Source organism: Rana temporaria, chromosome 7 (assembly GCF_905171775.1).
Source record: "Rana temporaria chromosome 7, aRanTem1.1, whole genome shotgun sequence".
Classification (NCBI taxonomy): domain Eukaryota; kingdom Metazoa; phylum Chordata; class Amphibia; order Anura; family Ranidae; genus Rana; species Rana temporaria.
The window spans coordinates 66,773,881-66,790,380 of NC_053495.1; the positions used below are offsets into that span (position 1 = coordinate 66,773,881).

General features: G+C 41.5%; 1 protein-coding gene across 1 annotated transcript in view; it reads left to right on the forward strand.

Annotated features, from left to right (window-relative positions):
• The window catches only part of BAIAP2L2 (BAR/IMD domain containing adaptor protein 2 like 2), a 124,806-nt gene that overhangs the window by 56,970 nt on the left and 51,336 nt on the right, over positions 1-16,500 (forward strand). The window contains exons 4-5 of the mRNA XM_040359541.1: positions 9,566-9,627; positions 15,317-15,388. Coding sequence (XP_040215475.1) covers positions 9,566-9,627; positions 15,317-15,388 — 134 coding nt within the window. The remainder of the gene's footprint in view (positions 1-9,565; positions 9,628-15,316; positions 15,389-16,500) is intronic.

The following is a 16,500-nucleotide window of genomic DNA, read 5'->3' on the forward strand; positions in this document are numbered from 1 at the left end:
CAGCAGCACTAGTAGGATAACACACAAATAGGTAAACTAAAAAATGAAGAGCTGCGCCAATAAGAAATTCCAGTGGTTACAATGACATCCAGGGGCTTGTATGCCTAATACAGTACACAATTAACAAAACAAACAAAAAGTGTCCAGGTTGAATTAGCACAGCTGATCACCTGGGTTGGTAATATTAATGAAATTTCCTGATAATGATTTCCAATAAGACTGGCATCCAGAAAAGGAGTGCACACACCCTAATAATCAAATGTCTAGACCGTTATAAGTTTATCTCAAAGGTTAATAACGACATAGTCCACAACAGTGATATAAGTGGCAAAGTTACATGTAGAAAAAGTGTCAAATGGTAAGTCCAATTCCATGCACATCACCCGGTAAATCAAAAACACGGATCGGTGCCCACCACTGTATTAAGATGTCCGCTTACCGGAAGGCAAGTCCAAAAAGCAGTCGGCTGTAACCCAGCCGCGGCCTTTCACTTGCACATGGAAATCGGGCACTGTAGTTTAACCAATAGAAGGAAAAATGTATATATTTTGCACGTTGGCACCAATGACAAAGTCAAAGGCAGATGGAGTGTCCTAAAGAATGATTTTAGGGGCTAAATTGAGGAAAGGGACTTCAAAAGTAGTATTCTCAGGATTACATCCCGGGGCCTCGAGCCACACCAGAAAGGCAGAGGGAGACAACTCTGCCCCCAGCTACATTACTAACCTGGTCTCTAAATATCATCCAAACTTTCTCTTCGATCCTCCCAAGACCTCCTGCTCTCTAGCTCCCCTGTCACCTCCTCCCATGCTCACCTCCAGGACTTCTCCTGAGCCTGTCCCATTCTTTGGAACTCCCTACCCCAATCTGTTCGACTATCTCCTAATCTATCCATCTTTAGACATTCCCTGAAATTCTTTCTCTTTAAAGCCTATCCTGCTTCTAAGTAATACTGTGTTTTTACTTTCTCCATCAGCTTATTACCCACAGTTATTACCTTTTGCCTCACTTGACCCTCCCTCTTAGATTGTAAGTTCCAATGAGCAGGGCCCTCTGATTTCTCTTGTACCAAATTGTATTGTAACTGTACTGTGTGCCTTCATTTTGTAAAGTGCTGCTGAGCAAACTGTTGGCGCTATATATATATATATTTATATATATTTTTTTTAATCTCTTTATTTGTTTTCAATTTCAACACAACATTAATATATTACATTTCGAAAAGAGAATTATTAATATAAATATACCCTATCACCCCCTACCCCCCCACCCTAGTTCCCCGACCTCTTCCATCTAAAATATCTCCAACTTCCATACTCTCTCTTTGTTATGTACTTTTCCCCTCTTCTCCCTTCTGTAATTCAGATTATTTAAATTTTTATATAATGTGTTTGTGTTTTATTATGTTATATTATACTCGCATCACTTCTGCGTATCCCGTTGTATGCTTATAACCTGTCCATTCTTTCCACCTTTCTTCGAATTCCTCCATTACCGCTCCCTCACTGAACCTTCGATATTGGCCCTATATAAATCCTGTATAATAATAATAATAATAATAATAGATCCAAGTACTTATTACCCTAGTGTATCTAGCAGTTTCTGGACTAGCAACCCTTGGTGCTGTACCTGGGGGACTGTATCCGGACTCCACTGGGTGGGGCTGACCTGTAACCACTTGACCTTTGGAAGATTTACTCCCGTTCATGACCAGGCCATTTTTTGCTTTATGGCACTGCGTTACTTCAACCAACAATTGGGCAGTCATGTAATGCTGTACCCAAAGAAATGTATATCATTTTTTTCCCCCATAAATAGAGCTTTCTTTTGGTGGTATTTGATCACCACTGGGTTTTTTACTTGTTGTGCTATGAATGAAAAAATAATAAAAAAAAAAAAAAATACTTTTTACTTTCTGCTTTAAAACATATCCCAAAGATAAATCGCCAAAACATAACACAATAAAAAAAATCTAATCTCTTAACCACTTCAGTACAGGGCATTTTCACCCCCTTCCTGCCCAGATCAATTTTCAGTTTTCAGCACTGTTACATTTTTCCATTAGAACCCAGGTGTGGTTCATAAGCGTGCACAGACCAAGCTTAGTTGCAAGGTCGCACGCTCTGGAAGGTGAGCGGCCATTACCATAGAGGAGCACCTGTGTGACTACACCTTGGCATGGCTTTTGGATCACTCACTGGGCCGTGTGTGTTGTTGTATGAACTGTATTATACATCACCCTTGGATTGCTGCTACTTGCATAGTTACATAGTTGGTCAGGTTGAAAAAAGACACAAGTCCATCCAGTTCAACCACAAAAAAATAAACAAACAAAATAAAAAACATAGTACAATCCCATACATCCAACTCCATACCCACAGTTGATCCAGAGGAAGGCAAAAAAAAACCAGCAGAGCATGATCCAATTTGCTACAGCAAGGGAAAAAATTCCTTCCTGATCCCCCGAGAGGCAATTTACCCCGGATCAACTTTACCTACAAATCTTAGTACTCAGTTATATTATGTACATAGTAATTGCATGCACTAAAGCACTGTGGAATTTTTCATAATTTTTTTATCCACACTGAAGCACCTTAGAATACTTTTATATGGACTTGTGTGTCATTTTTAAGGATTGGACTGTTTACCACTATTATTTATTATGCATGTGTATGCACTTATGCACCTTTTTTATTATCATGCGATTTTTTTTGATGCAATATATATATATATATATATATATATATATATATATATATATATATATATATATATATATATATATATATATATATATATATTTACTTGTACTATTTGTTTTCACATATCTACCCCACTTACTGGACACATAATCCCCCTTACTTTGTATAGTGGTGTGCGCACTATCATTTCATTAGCGCTGCATTTTGTTAATTTTATTTAGTCTTTGGCACGATTTATGAGACGTGTTTTACGCTAGCAGCTTTATTTCTACACCGTAGCTGATAGGAGTGGTGGCTCGCAGGATTGTTGCATTTAAAAAAATATATAAATATATAAATATATATATATATATATATTTCCCCTCAGTTTAGGCCGATATATATTCTTCGACATATTTTTGGTAAAAAAAAAAAAACGCTGCTCTCCTCCCTGTCCACGCTCCGTTTCGTGTCCCCCCTCTGTGCTTCGTGTCCCCCTCCGTTGTGCTACTCTCCCCGTCCGTGCTTCGCTCCGTGTCCCCCCTCCGTTGTGCTGCTCTCCCTGTACGCGATCCGTGTCCCCCTCCGTTGTGTGTGTTGCTCTTCCCCTCCGTGCTCCGTGTCCCCATCCATGTCCTCCTCTGCCCCCTCTGTCCTCAATCTGACACACTGACACCATACACTCCCCCCCCCTAAAAAACAAGAAAGCATTTAAAAAAAAAAAATAACAAAAATATAAAAAAAATTGTAAAACAAATACTGACACTTGTGCCACTGTCACATGACATTAAAAAAAGTATCGGTATCGGTACCTGTACTCGGTTTTAAAAAAGTGGTATCGGGAAAAACCCTATCTAAATGTATTCTGCTACGTCTTTGGTAAACAAAATCCCTATAGGTGTATATTGATTGGTTTGTGTGAAAGATATAGCGTCTACAAACTATTGGAAATATACTGGAATTTTTATACATTTTTTACTAGTAATGGCAGCGATCAGCGACTTATAGTGGGACATTTCATAGGGACTATCTAACTGCCACTGACATCACCAGTAACATTATTAGTTACAGTGCCTTGAAAAATTATTCATACCGCTTACATTTTTCCAAATTTTTTCATGTTGCAACCAAAAACGTAAATATATTTTAATGGGATTTTATGTGATAGACCAACACAAAGTGGCTCATAATTGTGAAGTTGAAGGAAAATGATAAATGGTTTTCAAACTTTTTAACAAATAAATATCTGAAAAGTGTGGTGTGCATTTGTATTAAGCCCCCTTTCCTCCGATACCCCTAACTAAAATCTTGTGGAGCCAATTGCTTTCAGAAGTCATCTAATTAGTAAATAGTTAACCTGTGTGTAATTTAATCTCAGTGTAAATACAGCTGTTCTGTGAAGCCCTCGGAAGTTTGTTAGAGAACCTTAGTGAACAAATGGCATCATGAAGGCCAAGGAACACACCAGACAGGTTAGTAATACAGTTGTGGAGAATTTTAAAGCAGGGTTAGGTTATGTAGAAATATCCCCAGCTTTGCACATCTCACGGACCACTGTTCAATCCATCATCCGAAAATGGCACAACTGCAAACATACCAAGACATGGTGTCAGGTACTTGGGTGAAGTCTGAAGTGACGAGGTCAGCCTCTCTTGAATCTCCGGCCCTGGTCCCGCTGAGAGTGGAGACAGGGGAAACCAAGGGCCAGAGGAGACATGAGTGCCTGCAGATGTAACTCCGGGAGCCCGCAGCAGGTAATGCGAATCTTGAAAGGCAGGAAGTCGCAGCAGGTTGCAGGGACGAAGTCGCAGCAGGTTGCAGGGATGAAGTCACAGCAGGTTGCAGGGACAAAGTCGCAGGTACCCAGGAAGTTGGGCGGAGCAAAACAGGAGACAGTAGCGTGGTCACATGGGAAGCCGGGTTCAGCAGCGAGCGGGCAGCAAGGCACAAAGTCATCAGGCAGGAAGCAGGGTCACGTGGGAAGCTGAGATCAGGAACCAAGAGTCAGAGGTGAAGCGAGTCCAATAGCAAGATCAAGGAAGCCAAGGTTCAGTAACCGGGATCAGGAGCACAGGAACAGGCACAGGAAACAGGGACCGGAACCGCTGAGATCCGTCAGCACTAGGCTGGGGTCAGTGCACCCTTTAAATAAGCTGTCTGGCGCCAAGGGACACGCGGGCGCTTCTTGCGAATTCGCGGGGACAGCTCTACTAGTTCTCTTACACATGGCCATCCACCTAAACTGATCGGCCAAGCAAGGAGAGCATTAATTAGAGAAGCAGCCAAGATGCCTATGTTAATTCTGGGGGAGCTGCAGAGATATACAGCTCAGGTGGGAGAATCTGTTCACAGGACAACTATTAGTTGTGCACTTCACAAATCTGACCTTTATGGAAGAGTGGCAAGAAGAAAGCCATTGTTGAAAGAAAGCCATAGGAAGTCCTGTTTGCATTTTGCGAGAAGCCATGTGGGGGACACAGCAAACATGCAGAAGTAGGTGCTCTGGTCAGATGAGACCAAATTTTGACTTTTTGGACCAAAAGCAAAATGCTTTGTGTGGCGGAAAATAAACATAGCACATCACCCTGAACATACCATCTCCACCGAAGAACATGGTGGTGGCAGCATCATGTCGCTTTTCTTCAGGAGGGACAGGGAAGCTGGTCAGAGTATACATTACTCTGTAATACATAAATACATTTATGTTTTTGGTTGTAACATGACAAAATGTGGAAAATTTCAAGGGGTATGAATATTTTTCAAGGCACTGTAACATCTAGGGCGATCAAGAGGATAAATATGTGCCTAACAAGTGTTTGCGTGTACTGTGTCCAGCTTGGTTGCTTAACAGGGAATGAAAAAACAACTCGATCCCCGTCACTGAACACAGCTCTGTGCTGTTTACACTCACAAAGCTGTGTTCCGTGAGACTCAGACCCGATCGCCGGGTGCCGGTGGTCAATTACTGGAAATGACCCAGTGATCTGCATGTGCTGTGACGAATCACAGCACAACCGGGCGGGCACACACATCCTCTGGTACTGGTTTCCCCACATCCAATTCACATGACAGGAACGTGTGACCAGCTCTCAATGGACCCGGTTCACACATCTCCAGGGTGGCTACAGAGCCCACAGCAGAAGAGTCCTGTGTGTCTTTGGCTTAGTTTCAGGTCCGAATTCAGGCAAAAATTCGGACCTGAAATGGTGAATGGGGATGCAATGGACCCCCTGCTGTGCCCCGTGGCCACACATAGTGTGAACCCAGCCTTACTCTTTTGGAGGCACAGGATAGTCATGTCACAGTGTACTTGGGATGGCCTTCTGTTTAAAGAATCCTCAGACACAAATTTGTCTGTCAAAATCCTAAGGACGATTCAGATCCAAAGTGCAATTAAAGTAGTGTTAAACCCAAAAGCAAACATTTATTATATTGCAGCCTACCAATTCTTAAATGTGATGACTGTAGTAGTTTCCTTTTTATGCTTTCTTCTATTTTCATGTGATGATTCAGCTAGTAAATCTTTTGTTTTTTAACAGAAAAGCTATCTTGCTGTTACAGGAATGGTGCTTAAAATGATCAGCTTTTATTTATCTACAAAGGGATACCAGATTGGCGGTATCTAAACGAAATATGTCATTATAGGCAGGAGGTGACTTCACCAGTACATGGTCATTGCTGTGAAGTGTGCAAAGTCATCTGTTTTTCACTACTGCATACATGCTGGTTGCCAGGTCCCAGCCTGTTTGTATTAAAGTGGAGTTCCACCCAAAAGTGGAACTTCTGCTCATTGTACTCCTCCCCCCTCTGGTGCCACATTTGGCACCTTTCGGGGGGAGGGGGAACAGCATGCCTGTCTTTAACAGGTATGCTTTCCCCACTTACTGGAGCCTTAGCTGCGTGTATTAACGTCACGGCTGGGGCTCCCTCCTCACCCTGTCGCCAGACCAGTAGGAGAGAGGAGCAGGTTCCCTGCATTAAGCCAAAAGGCTACACTGCCGGGTTCTCTTACTTGCAATGGAGGCGACATGCACCCTTCATCTGACCTGATGTATGGACTTTTCACACTTCTCATCAATAATATTATACATTCAATATATACTGCTGATCTCAATACACAGAAGTGTTGACTCACTGTCATCTACATGTGCACAAATGTCTTGGGGAAACCACAGTGCTCCCTGCTTGTCCACGTGTGTGTCTACCTCAGCTCCCATGCCAGACATCTTTAAACAGCTCCTATCCTCTGTTCACATGTATGCAGTTGATGTGAGTATTTATAGGAATGTCCATCTTGTCCCTTACACCCATTACTTATTCCTATTATTCAGTTACAATATTATACCACATGGTTATGTTTCTTTATAGATCACCATTGCATTCACCCCTGAAGAGTTGGTATACCCCAACAAAACACGTCGGGCTTACATAGGTGCATGATGTCAATACAGATGACTTTGTCTTTTAGATTGTTTTACTCCAGATTTCCCAACACCATCCAACCCTTCCAGTGGCACATGTTGTGCAGGACTTTTATTTACTCCATGTTTTGCCAAGTACTATGGCATCAATATGTATATGTGATTTTTAGCATGTCCTGCATTTATGCAATTTAGTGTATGCATTTATTTATCATTTAACATGATCTCACAAGATATAATAAAATGTTCTTTGCTAAGACTGCTTTTTGGTATACATCTCTCATTCAAAGTCCCCAACAAACTCTCCCTCCTTTTTTGTCGGAACCCATATAGGCAATACTGTGTTTTATATCCCACATTCTTACTCAATAAAGTGATTGGCCTCATTTAAAGTCCGGCCGACCAAACTTTCTCCGTTTCTTTACTGGCTAGGTCAGGTCACCAGGGGAAAACAGAAAGCAAAAGAATAAAAAAAAAGAAAACGAATACAGCCATTACATCTGATGCTGGCAAGCTGCTATATATTACAGTTTTGTTTTTAACACTACTTTAAAGCGATTGTAAAGGCAGAAGTTTTTTTTATCTTACTGCCTTTTATGCAATAAGGTAAACAATTGTCTGCATGCAGCGTTCCCCACAGCCCCACCTAAATGCTTAACCGGGCCTGATCTTAAACCAGCGATGTGCAGGAGAGTCGAGGCTCCCTTGGCTCTCTCACTGGTTCCTTCTGCTCTCAATCAGAGCCAGTGATTAGGGAGCCGGCGACATGGCCAAGCCCCACTCTGTGTGTCTTATGAACACACAGATCATGGCTTGGGAGGGAGCACCCATGAGTGCCCCCATAGAAAGCTGCTTGCTATGAGGGGCATTCGGTGTGGTGGTGGGAGGGATAGAAGCCTGGAGCGGCGGCAGGGGACCCGAGAAGAGGAGGGTCAGAGCTGCTCTGTGCAAAACCATTGCATAGAGCAGGTAAGTATGACAGGTTTGCTTTTCTTTTTTTTAGCAAAAATAAAAATACAAACTTTTAATATTACTTTTAGGCCCCTTTCACACGGGGCGGATCAGTAATGATCCTCCTCTGTATGCTCCGTTTGCTCAGCGGGGATCGCTCCGTTGATCCCCGCTGAGCCAACGGATGACAGGGCGGTCCCTGCACACTGTGTAGGGACCGCCCTGTCTTTTCTCCGCTCTCCCCTATGGGGACCGTATGTCTGTGTTCATCCGATCCGCTCTGCAGACGGAAGAAAAAATAGGGTTTTCTTCCGTCTGCAAAATTGGATCTTTGCGGAGGCGGACGATTACGAGTGTCAGCGGATGTTCATCCGCTGACACCCGCAATCTCATTGGGACCAATGTATGTCCCTTTTTCATCCACAAACAGATGGATGAAAAAGCGGACATACGGGGGTAGATTCAGATAGATCAGCGGATCTTTAGATCCGCGTAATCTATATTATTTACGATCCGCCAAAGCACGTTTTTGAGGCTAGTGCTAAATTCAGAAAGCACTTACCTTAAAACTTGCGGCGGCGTATCGTAAATCCCCTGGCGGAATTCAAATTCCGCGGCTAGGGGGAGTGCAATATTTAAATCAGGCGCGTCCCCGATTTTTCCCAGTGCGCATGCTCGAATTTCCGCCGCAAGGCCGTCATTGGTTTCGGCGTGAGCGTAACTTGCGTCCGGTTGTATTCAGAATCGACTTGCGCAAACGACGTAAAAATTCAAAACTCGGCGCTGGAACGACGGCCATACTTAACATAGGATACCCCTCACATAGCAGGGGTAACTATACGCCGGAAAAAGCCGAACGCAAGCGACGTAAAAAAAAAGCGACGGGCGGGCGTTCGTTTCTGAATCGGCGGTTCTCCTCATTTGCATATTCGTTGCGTATACAAACCGAAGCGCCACCTAGCGGCCGGCCGGGAATTGCAGCCTAAGATCCGACGGTGTAAGTCACTTACACCTGTCGGATCTTAGGGGGATCTATGCGGAACCTGATTCTATGAATCGGACGCATAGATCCGACCGTCGGATCTCAGAGATACGACGGCATATCAGGAGATACGACGGCATATCAGGAGATACACCGTCGTATCTCTATCTGAATCTGCCCCACGGTCCGCACGTGTGAAAGGGGCCTAAGGGCGTTTTGCTTGTGTTAATTTGTCAATGTTGCAATGAATACAATGACAAGTTTACCTTGCAGGGGTCAGTGTCCACTATAACAACAAAATATTCAGCCTCTTGGCTAGTTGTGAAACTTTTTGGGTCATAATTAGACCTGCAGGCTGTTTCAGTACAGCCAGCATACAGCCTCCCTCTCCAACACACACACACTACTTGCACTGACTATCCCAGTTAAAACCTAATTTATGACCCCAACCATGATGCCGCTCTGGAGCCAAATGGGCTGTTTGTCTGGGCATATATTTTATGTTAATGATTGTTCTTTTAATTCTTCAGGACAGGTGCTCATCCAGATGGCTGAAAGCTGCAAAAGTGCAAGTGCCGGACTTAATGTAGTGGTAAGAGGTATTTAATTGCAGAAAGTATTTGTAGATCATTGTTTCTATATAAAAAAAACACCCCCATTAACTTATTTTAACAATGTCCTTTTGATTTTCTAATTGTTAGAGGGGTCAAATCAGCATTTAATTTCAACTGCAAAGACAGGAAATGGAGCAGAATGGAATTTTTTTAATTTCTTTTTTAACAAATTTCTAACAGTGAATGTGATTTTCGTTTTAAGGAAGATTCATTCACTCCAAAATCCAATGTTAAAATCTCTTTTATGCATGTATAGCTGTATAAGCCTCCTTTGTGTTGATGTTCAAAACCCTGAGACTGCTGCTTGGTGACACCAGAACTTAAAGCGAAAGTTCCATTTTTGGGTGGAACTCGGCTTTAAGCATGAATCGCCTGTCATCAGTAACAGTAATTCACACTTGTGGTGCAAACATATATGCAAACTGATTCTCTGCGTACTCTTAGTATAATAGTTTATAATAGGATTATATGTAAAAGGCAGTAATTCAGTTGTTAGTTGAAATTAGATTTTTATGCTAGGTATTATTCCTTAAATAACTTGTACTAAGACAAATGTCCATTGCTAACCTTTCTTTATGTAAATGCTAGTTCCCTGGCTGACTGAGATCAAGTGTACAGGCTGGCAGTTCTGATTTTACTGTGACCTTCCTGATATGCTTGTCTGTTTCCAGAAGGCAGACAGCCAGATAACAAGCATTTCCAGAAGGTCAACAATGGCAGTATGCACATTTTGAAAGTACGTATTTTTACATTTATATATATATATATATATATATATATATATATATATATATATATATATATATATATATATATATATATATATACATATACAGTTGGGATCAAAAGTTTGGGCACCCCAGGTAAAAATTTGTATTAATGTGCATAACGAAGCCAAGGAAAGATGGAAATATCTCCAAAAGGCATCAAATTACAGATTAGACATTCCTATAATATGTCAAAAAAAGTTAGATTTTATTTCCATCATTTACACTTTCAAAATTACAGAAAACAAAAAAATGGTGTCTGCAAAAGTTTGGGCACCCTGCAGAATTTATAGCATGCACTGCCCCCTTTGCAAAGCTAAGACCTGCCAGTGTCATGGATTGTTCTCAATCATCGTCTGGGAAGACCAGGTGATGTCAATCTCAAAGGTTTTAAATGCCCAGACTCATCTGACCTTGCCCCAACAATCAGCACCATGGGTTCTTCTAAGCAGTTGTCTAGAAAACTGAAACTGAAAATAGTTGACACTCACAAAGCTGGAGAAGGCTTTAAGAAGATAGCAAAGCGTTTTCAGATGTCAATATCCTCTGTTCGGAATGTAATTAAGAAATGGCAGTCATCAGGAACAGTGGAAGTTAAAGCAAGATCTGGAAGCCCAAGAAAAATATCAGACAGAACAGCTTGCAGGATTGTGAGAAAAGCAATTCAAAACCCACGTTTGACTGCACGATCCCTCCAGAAAGATCTGGCAGACACTGGAGTTGTGGTACACTATTCCACTATAAAGAGATACTTGTACAAATATGGTCTTCATGGAAGAGTTATCAGAAGAAAACCTCTTCTACGTCCTCACCACAAAAATCAGCGTTTGAACTTTGCAAATGAACATATAGACAAACCTGATGCATTTTGGAAACAAGTTCTGTGGACCGATGAGTTTAAAATATAACTTTTTGGCCGGAATGAGCAAAGGTACGTTTGGAGAAAAAAGGGCACAGAATTTCATGAAAAGAACCTCTGTCCAACTGTTAGGCATGGGGGTGGATCAATCATGCTTTGGGGTTGTATTGCAGCCAGTGGCACAGGGAACATTTCACGAGTAGAAGGAAAAATGGATTCAATAACATTTCAGCAAATTTTGGATGGTAACTTGATGCCATCTGTGAAAAAGCTGAAGTTAAAGAGAGGATGCCTTCTACAAATGGATAATGATCCTAAACACACCTCAAAATCCACTGGGGGATTACATCAAGAGGCATAAATTGAAGTTTTTGCCATGGCCTTCACAATCTCCTGACCTCAACATAATTGAAAATCTATGGATAGACCTTAAAAGAGCAGTGAGTGACAGACAGCCCAGAAATCTCAAAGAACTGGAAGACTTTTGTAAGGAAGAATGGGCAAAAATACCTCAAACAAGAATTGAAAGACTCTTGGCTGGCTACAAAAAGCGTTTACAAGCTGTGATACTTGCCAAAGGGGGCAGTACAAGATATTAACTCTGCAGGGTGCCCAAACTTTTGCAGACGCCATTTTTTTGTCATGATAGCAACACGCAGTTTCTGAAGATTTGTTGGCTGCACATCCATAATGTGAATCTCCTGTTCCACTGCATTGGATTGAGATCTGGTGACTGTGGAGTACAGTGAACTCATTGTCATGTTCAAGAAACCAGTTTGAGCTGATTTGAGCTTTGTGACATTATGCATTATCTTGCTGGAAGTAGCCATCAGAAGATAGGTGCACTGTAGTCATAAAGGGATGGACATGGTCATCAACAAAAATCACAGGTAGGCTGTGGTGTTTAAACAATGCTCAATTAGTACTAAGGGGCCAAAAGTCTGCCAAGAAAATATCCCCCACACCACCACCAGCCTGAACTGTTGATACAAGGCAGGATGGATCCAGTGCCGGCCCAAGACATTGTGCTGCCTGGTACCAAGAATGAAATGCTGCCCCCCCCAAAAAAAAATTACACCCACCAAAATGCCCCCACATTCATTATTTTTTATCATGGTAACTAAAGTGGACCTATCATGGCTCTATACATGTATATAGGAGTATAAAAAGGACCTGTTATGGCTCTATTCATGCAATTAAGAGAAAAATGGAAGAGATCGCGCTAAAAATATTGAACAGTGAATAATCAATGAGTAAAAGTTCGAATGAAGAATCAGTCCCGCCACACAGGCAAATTCATATGAACAATCTCCCGAGTGTAACACCAAATCCACCTAAGAAGAGTGCTTGAAAGGAAAGAGACCTCCACCAAGGTTATAAAAGCCTCTTACCGGATGGAAATGATCTCCAAATTATAAGAGATCAAATATAGCGTGATAAGAGAAAAGGATGGATGATGTCCCATAGGAAGCCACAGCGCTGATATCCTGATAGACTGTATCCTTACGTTAGATAGGTACTCCCGATAAACCATCCAAGGGTATGCAAAAACAGAAGGGACTCACATAGTGTAAAACCTTCTTTAATTGATAAAAATAAGTGAAAATGCACTTACAAATTAACAGCAAACATGGAGCATAAAATCAAGCCGGCCAGCTTAACACACAGCCCGTATCCGGGTAGAAGATGTGCGGTCCTTCTACCCGGATACGGGCTGTGTGTTAAGCTGGCCGGCTTGATTTTATGCTCCATGTTTGCTGTTAATTTGTAAGTGCATTTTCACTTATTTTTATCAATTAAAGAAGGTTTTACACTATGTGAGCCCCTTCTGTTTTTGCATACCCTTGGATGGTTTATCGGGAGTACCTATCTAACGTTAGGATACAGTCTATCAGGATATCAGCGCTGTGGCTTCCTATGGGACATCATCCATCCTTGTCTCTTATCACGCTATATTTGATCTCTTATAATTTGGAGATCATTTCCATCCGGTAAGAGGCTTTTATAACCTTGGTGGAGGTCTCTTTCCTTTCAAGCACTCTTCTTAGGTGGATTCGGTGTTACACTCAGGAGATTGTTCATATGAATTTGCCTGTGTGGCGGGACTGATTCTTCATTTGAACTTTTACTCATTGATTATTCACTGTTCAATATTTTTAGCGCGATCTCTTCCATTTTTCATTTTGTTCTTGTGTGGTATAACACTTTTAGTTCGCTGCTTTTTTCTGTTAAACAAGCGCAATATTTTTTCTGCACCATTCATGCAATTAACCCCACAGTGGAGTGGAGAGCGGAACGAGAGGAGCGGTCGGGTGGCAATTAGCCCCACAGTGGAGTGGAGAGCGGAGCTGGCGGAATGGGATGGCGTGCGGGCGGCAAATTTGCTGCCCCCCTGAAAGTGCTGCCTGGTACAATGGTACAATCAGGTCCCATGGTAGGGCTGGCCCTGGATGGATCCATGCTTTAATGTTTACACCAGATTCTAACCCTACCATCTGAATGTCGCAGCTGAAATCGACATCAGGCCAGGCAACGTTTTCCCAATCTTCTATTGTCCAATTTTGGTGAGCCTGTGTGAATTGTAGCCTCTTTCCTGTTCTTAGCTCACAGGAGTGGCATCAGGTGTGGACACCTGATACCTTAGTTGTAATACGTGGTTATTTGAGTTACTGTTGCCTGTCTATCATCTGCCCATTCTCCTCTGACATCAACAAGGCAATTTCGTCCCCACAAGACAACTATGGCTCACTGTATGGGAAGCCGGCCGCTGCATCCTTAGCTGATGAATAATCAGTTGTCAGCAGGCTTCAAATGTAAATAAAAGAATGCCCCCCCCCCCACCCCAAATCACCTTGTCCCCATGCTCAGTTTTAACTTCAGCAAATAATTTTCACCACATCTAGAAGCCTAAATGCATTGAGTTCCTGCTATGTGATTGGCTGATTAGCAATATGTGTTACCATGCCAAGCAATTGAACAGGTGTACCTAATAAAGTGTCCGGTGAGTGTGTGTATGTATGTATGTATGTATATATAGATATAGATAGATAGATATATATATAATATAATATAAAATACACAGTATCTCACAAAAGTGAGTACACCCTTCACATTTTTTGTAAATATTTTATTATACCTTTTCATACCACAACACTGAAGAAATAACACTTTGCTACAATTTAAAGTAGTGAGTGTACAGCTTGTATAACAGTGTAAATTTGCTGTCCCCTCAAAATAACTCAACACACAGCCATTAATGTCTAAACTGCTGGCAACAAGTGCAAGGTCTCTAACATATTCATAAGTTCCAAGATGTCATCATAGAGGAGTGGAAGAGGACTCCAGTGGCAACCTGTGAAGCTCTGGTTGAACTTCATGCCCAAGAGGGTTAAGGCAGTGCTGAAAACTAATGGTGGCCACACAAAATACTCACTTTGGGCCCATTTCGGACATTTTCACTTAGGGGTGTACTCACTTTTGTTGCCAGCAGTTTAGACATTAATGGCTGTATGTTGAGTTATTTTGAGGGGACAGCAAATTGACTCTGTTATACAAGCTGTACACTCACTACTTTACATTGTAGCAATATTTTATTTCTTCAGTGTTGTCACCTGAAAATATATAATAAAATATTTACAAAAATGTGAAGGGTGTACTCACTTTTGTCAGATACTGTGTGTGTGTGTGTGTGTGTGTGTATATGTATATGTATGTATATATACTGTATATATATATATATATATATATATATATATATAAATATAAAAATTTCTGTTCACTCTCTTGCACATACCAGTAGAATCTTTGGTACAACATTTTTTAGATGTGTCGAATGTCTGAGTCTGCTTTCTCGGTCCTTGACAGCTTTGTCACTAGTGTGTCCCTGCTGTTTTGGAGGAACACACTAGTATCAGTAATGGCTTACATATAGCTCATACACTACATGTATTAAATGCACATTTTACAGGTATCTGATAAGTATACGATGAGTGCTTTTTTTTGATTGAAATTAAAATGTTTATTTTTTTCTTTTTTTTTTAGTTCCAAACATTACATGGTGAAATTGTGCAACAAATAGATAAGAACACCAAGTTGGACATGCAATTTATTCATGTAAGTTTCCTATACCAGCATCTTTAATTACTGCACCTTTTTATTTCTGTTCTTTTCATAAACAAACACTATAAAGGATATCTATCTATTAAGCAATCCAGATCTGAATAACCTGGGTTTTTGAACAATCCAATCTGCCCTAGATACAGGGCCAGCGTCGGTATAAAGGCAGCTTAGGCAGCTGCCTTGGGGCACCATGATAGGGGAGGGGAGTGGTAAAATTCAAACCCTCAGCTACGCAGGCCTTTCCAACCTGCTTTGTGGTCTCACATTCCCCACATCATATCCTCGGCCGTCCCCTCTCTCCTGTCCCATAAAGCAGAGCCCTCTGGTGCACACAACCAGGGCCGCCATCAGGAATTATGGGGCCCCTTACACAGCTTGAGCCCCCTGGAGCAGAGAACCGTGCTTCCTTTCCGCCTGAAATTGAGAAGCGGGTGGGGTGCTGCCGCTAATTGCGAAAATTGAGAAGCGGGGGGGGGGGCCCTTTACAAAAAAATAAATAAGGGAAAATATATATATATATAAAAAAAAAAAAAAAAATATATATATATATATATATATATAATAATACAAAGAAAAAATAAACCTCTTAACCGCCGTTTAACCTCTTGACCACTGGGCACTTAAACCCCCTTCCTGACCAGACCAATTTTCAGCTTTCGGTGCTCTCACAATTTGAATGACAATTACTCCGTCATACAACATTGTACCCATTTGAAATTGTTGTCCTTTTTTTCACACAAATAGAGCTTTCTTTTGGTGGTATTAGATCACCTCTGGGTTTTTTATTTTTTGCGCTATAAAAGAAAAACGACCGAAAATTCTGTAAAAAAAAAAAAAAAAAAACTTGTTTCTGTCATATTCGCAGGTTATTTCTCACACACAGCATATGCATACCACGAATAACACCCCAAAACACATTCTGCTATTCCTCCCGAGTATGGCGATACCCCATGTGTGCAACTTTTACACGGCGTGGCCACATACAGAGGCCCAACATGCAGGGAGCGCCATCAGGCGTTCTGGAACACCCAGGCCAATTCTGACATTTCTCTCCTACATGGAAAAATCACAATTTATTTGCTAGAAAATTACATAGAACCCCAAAA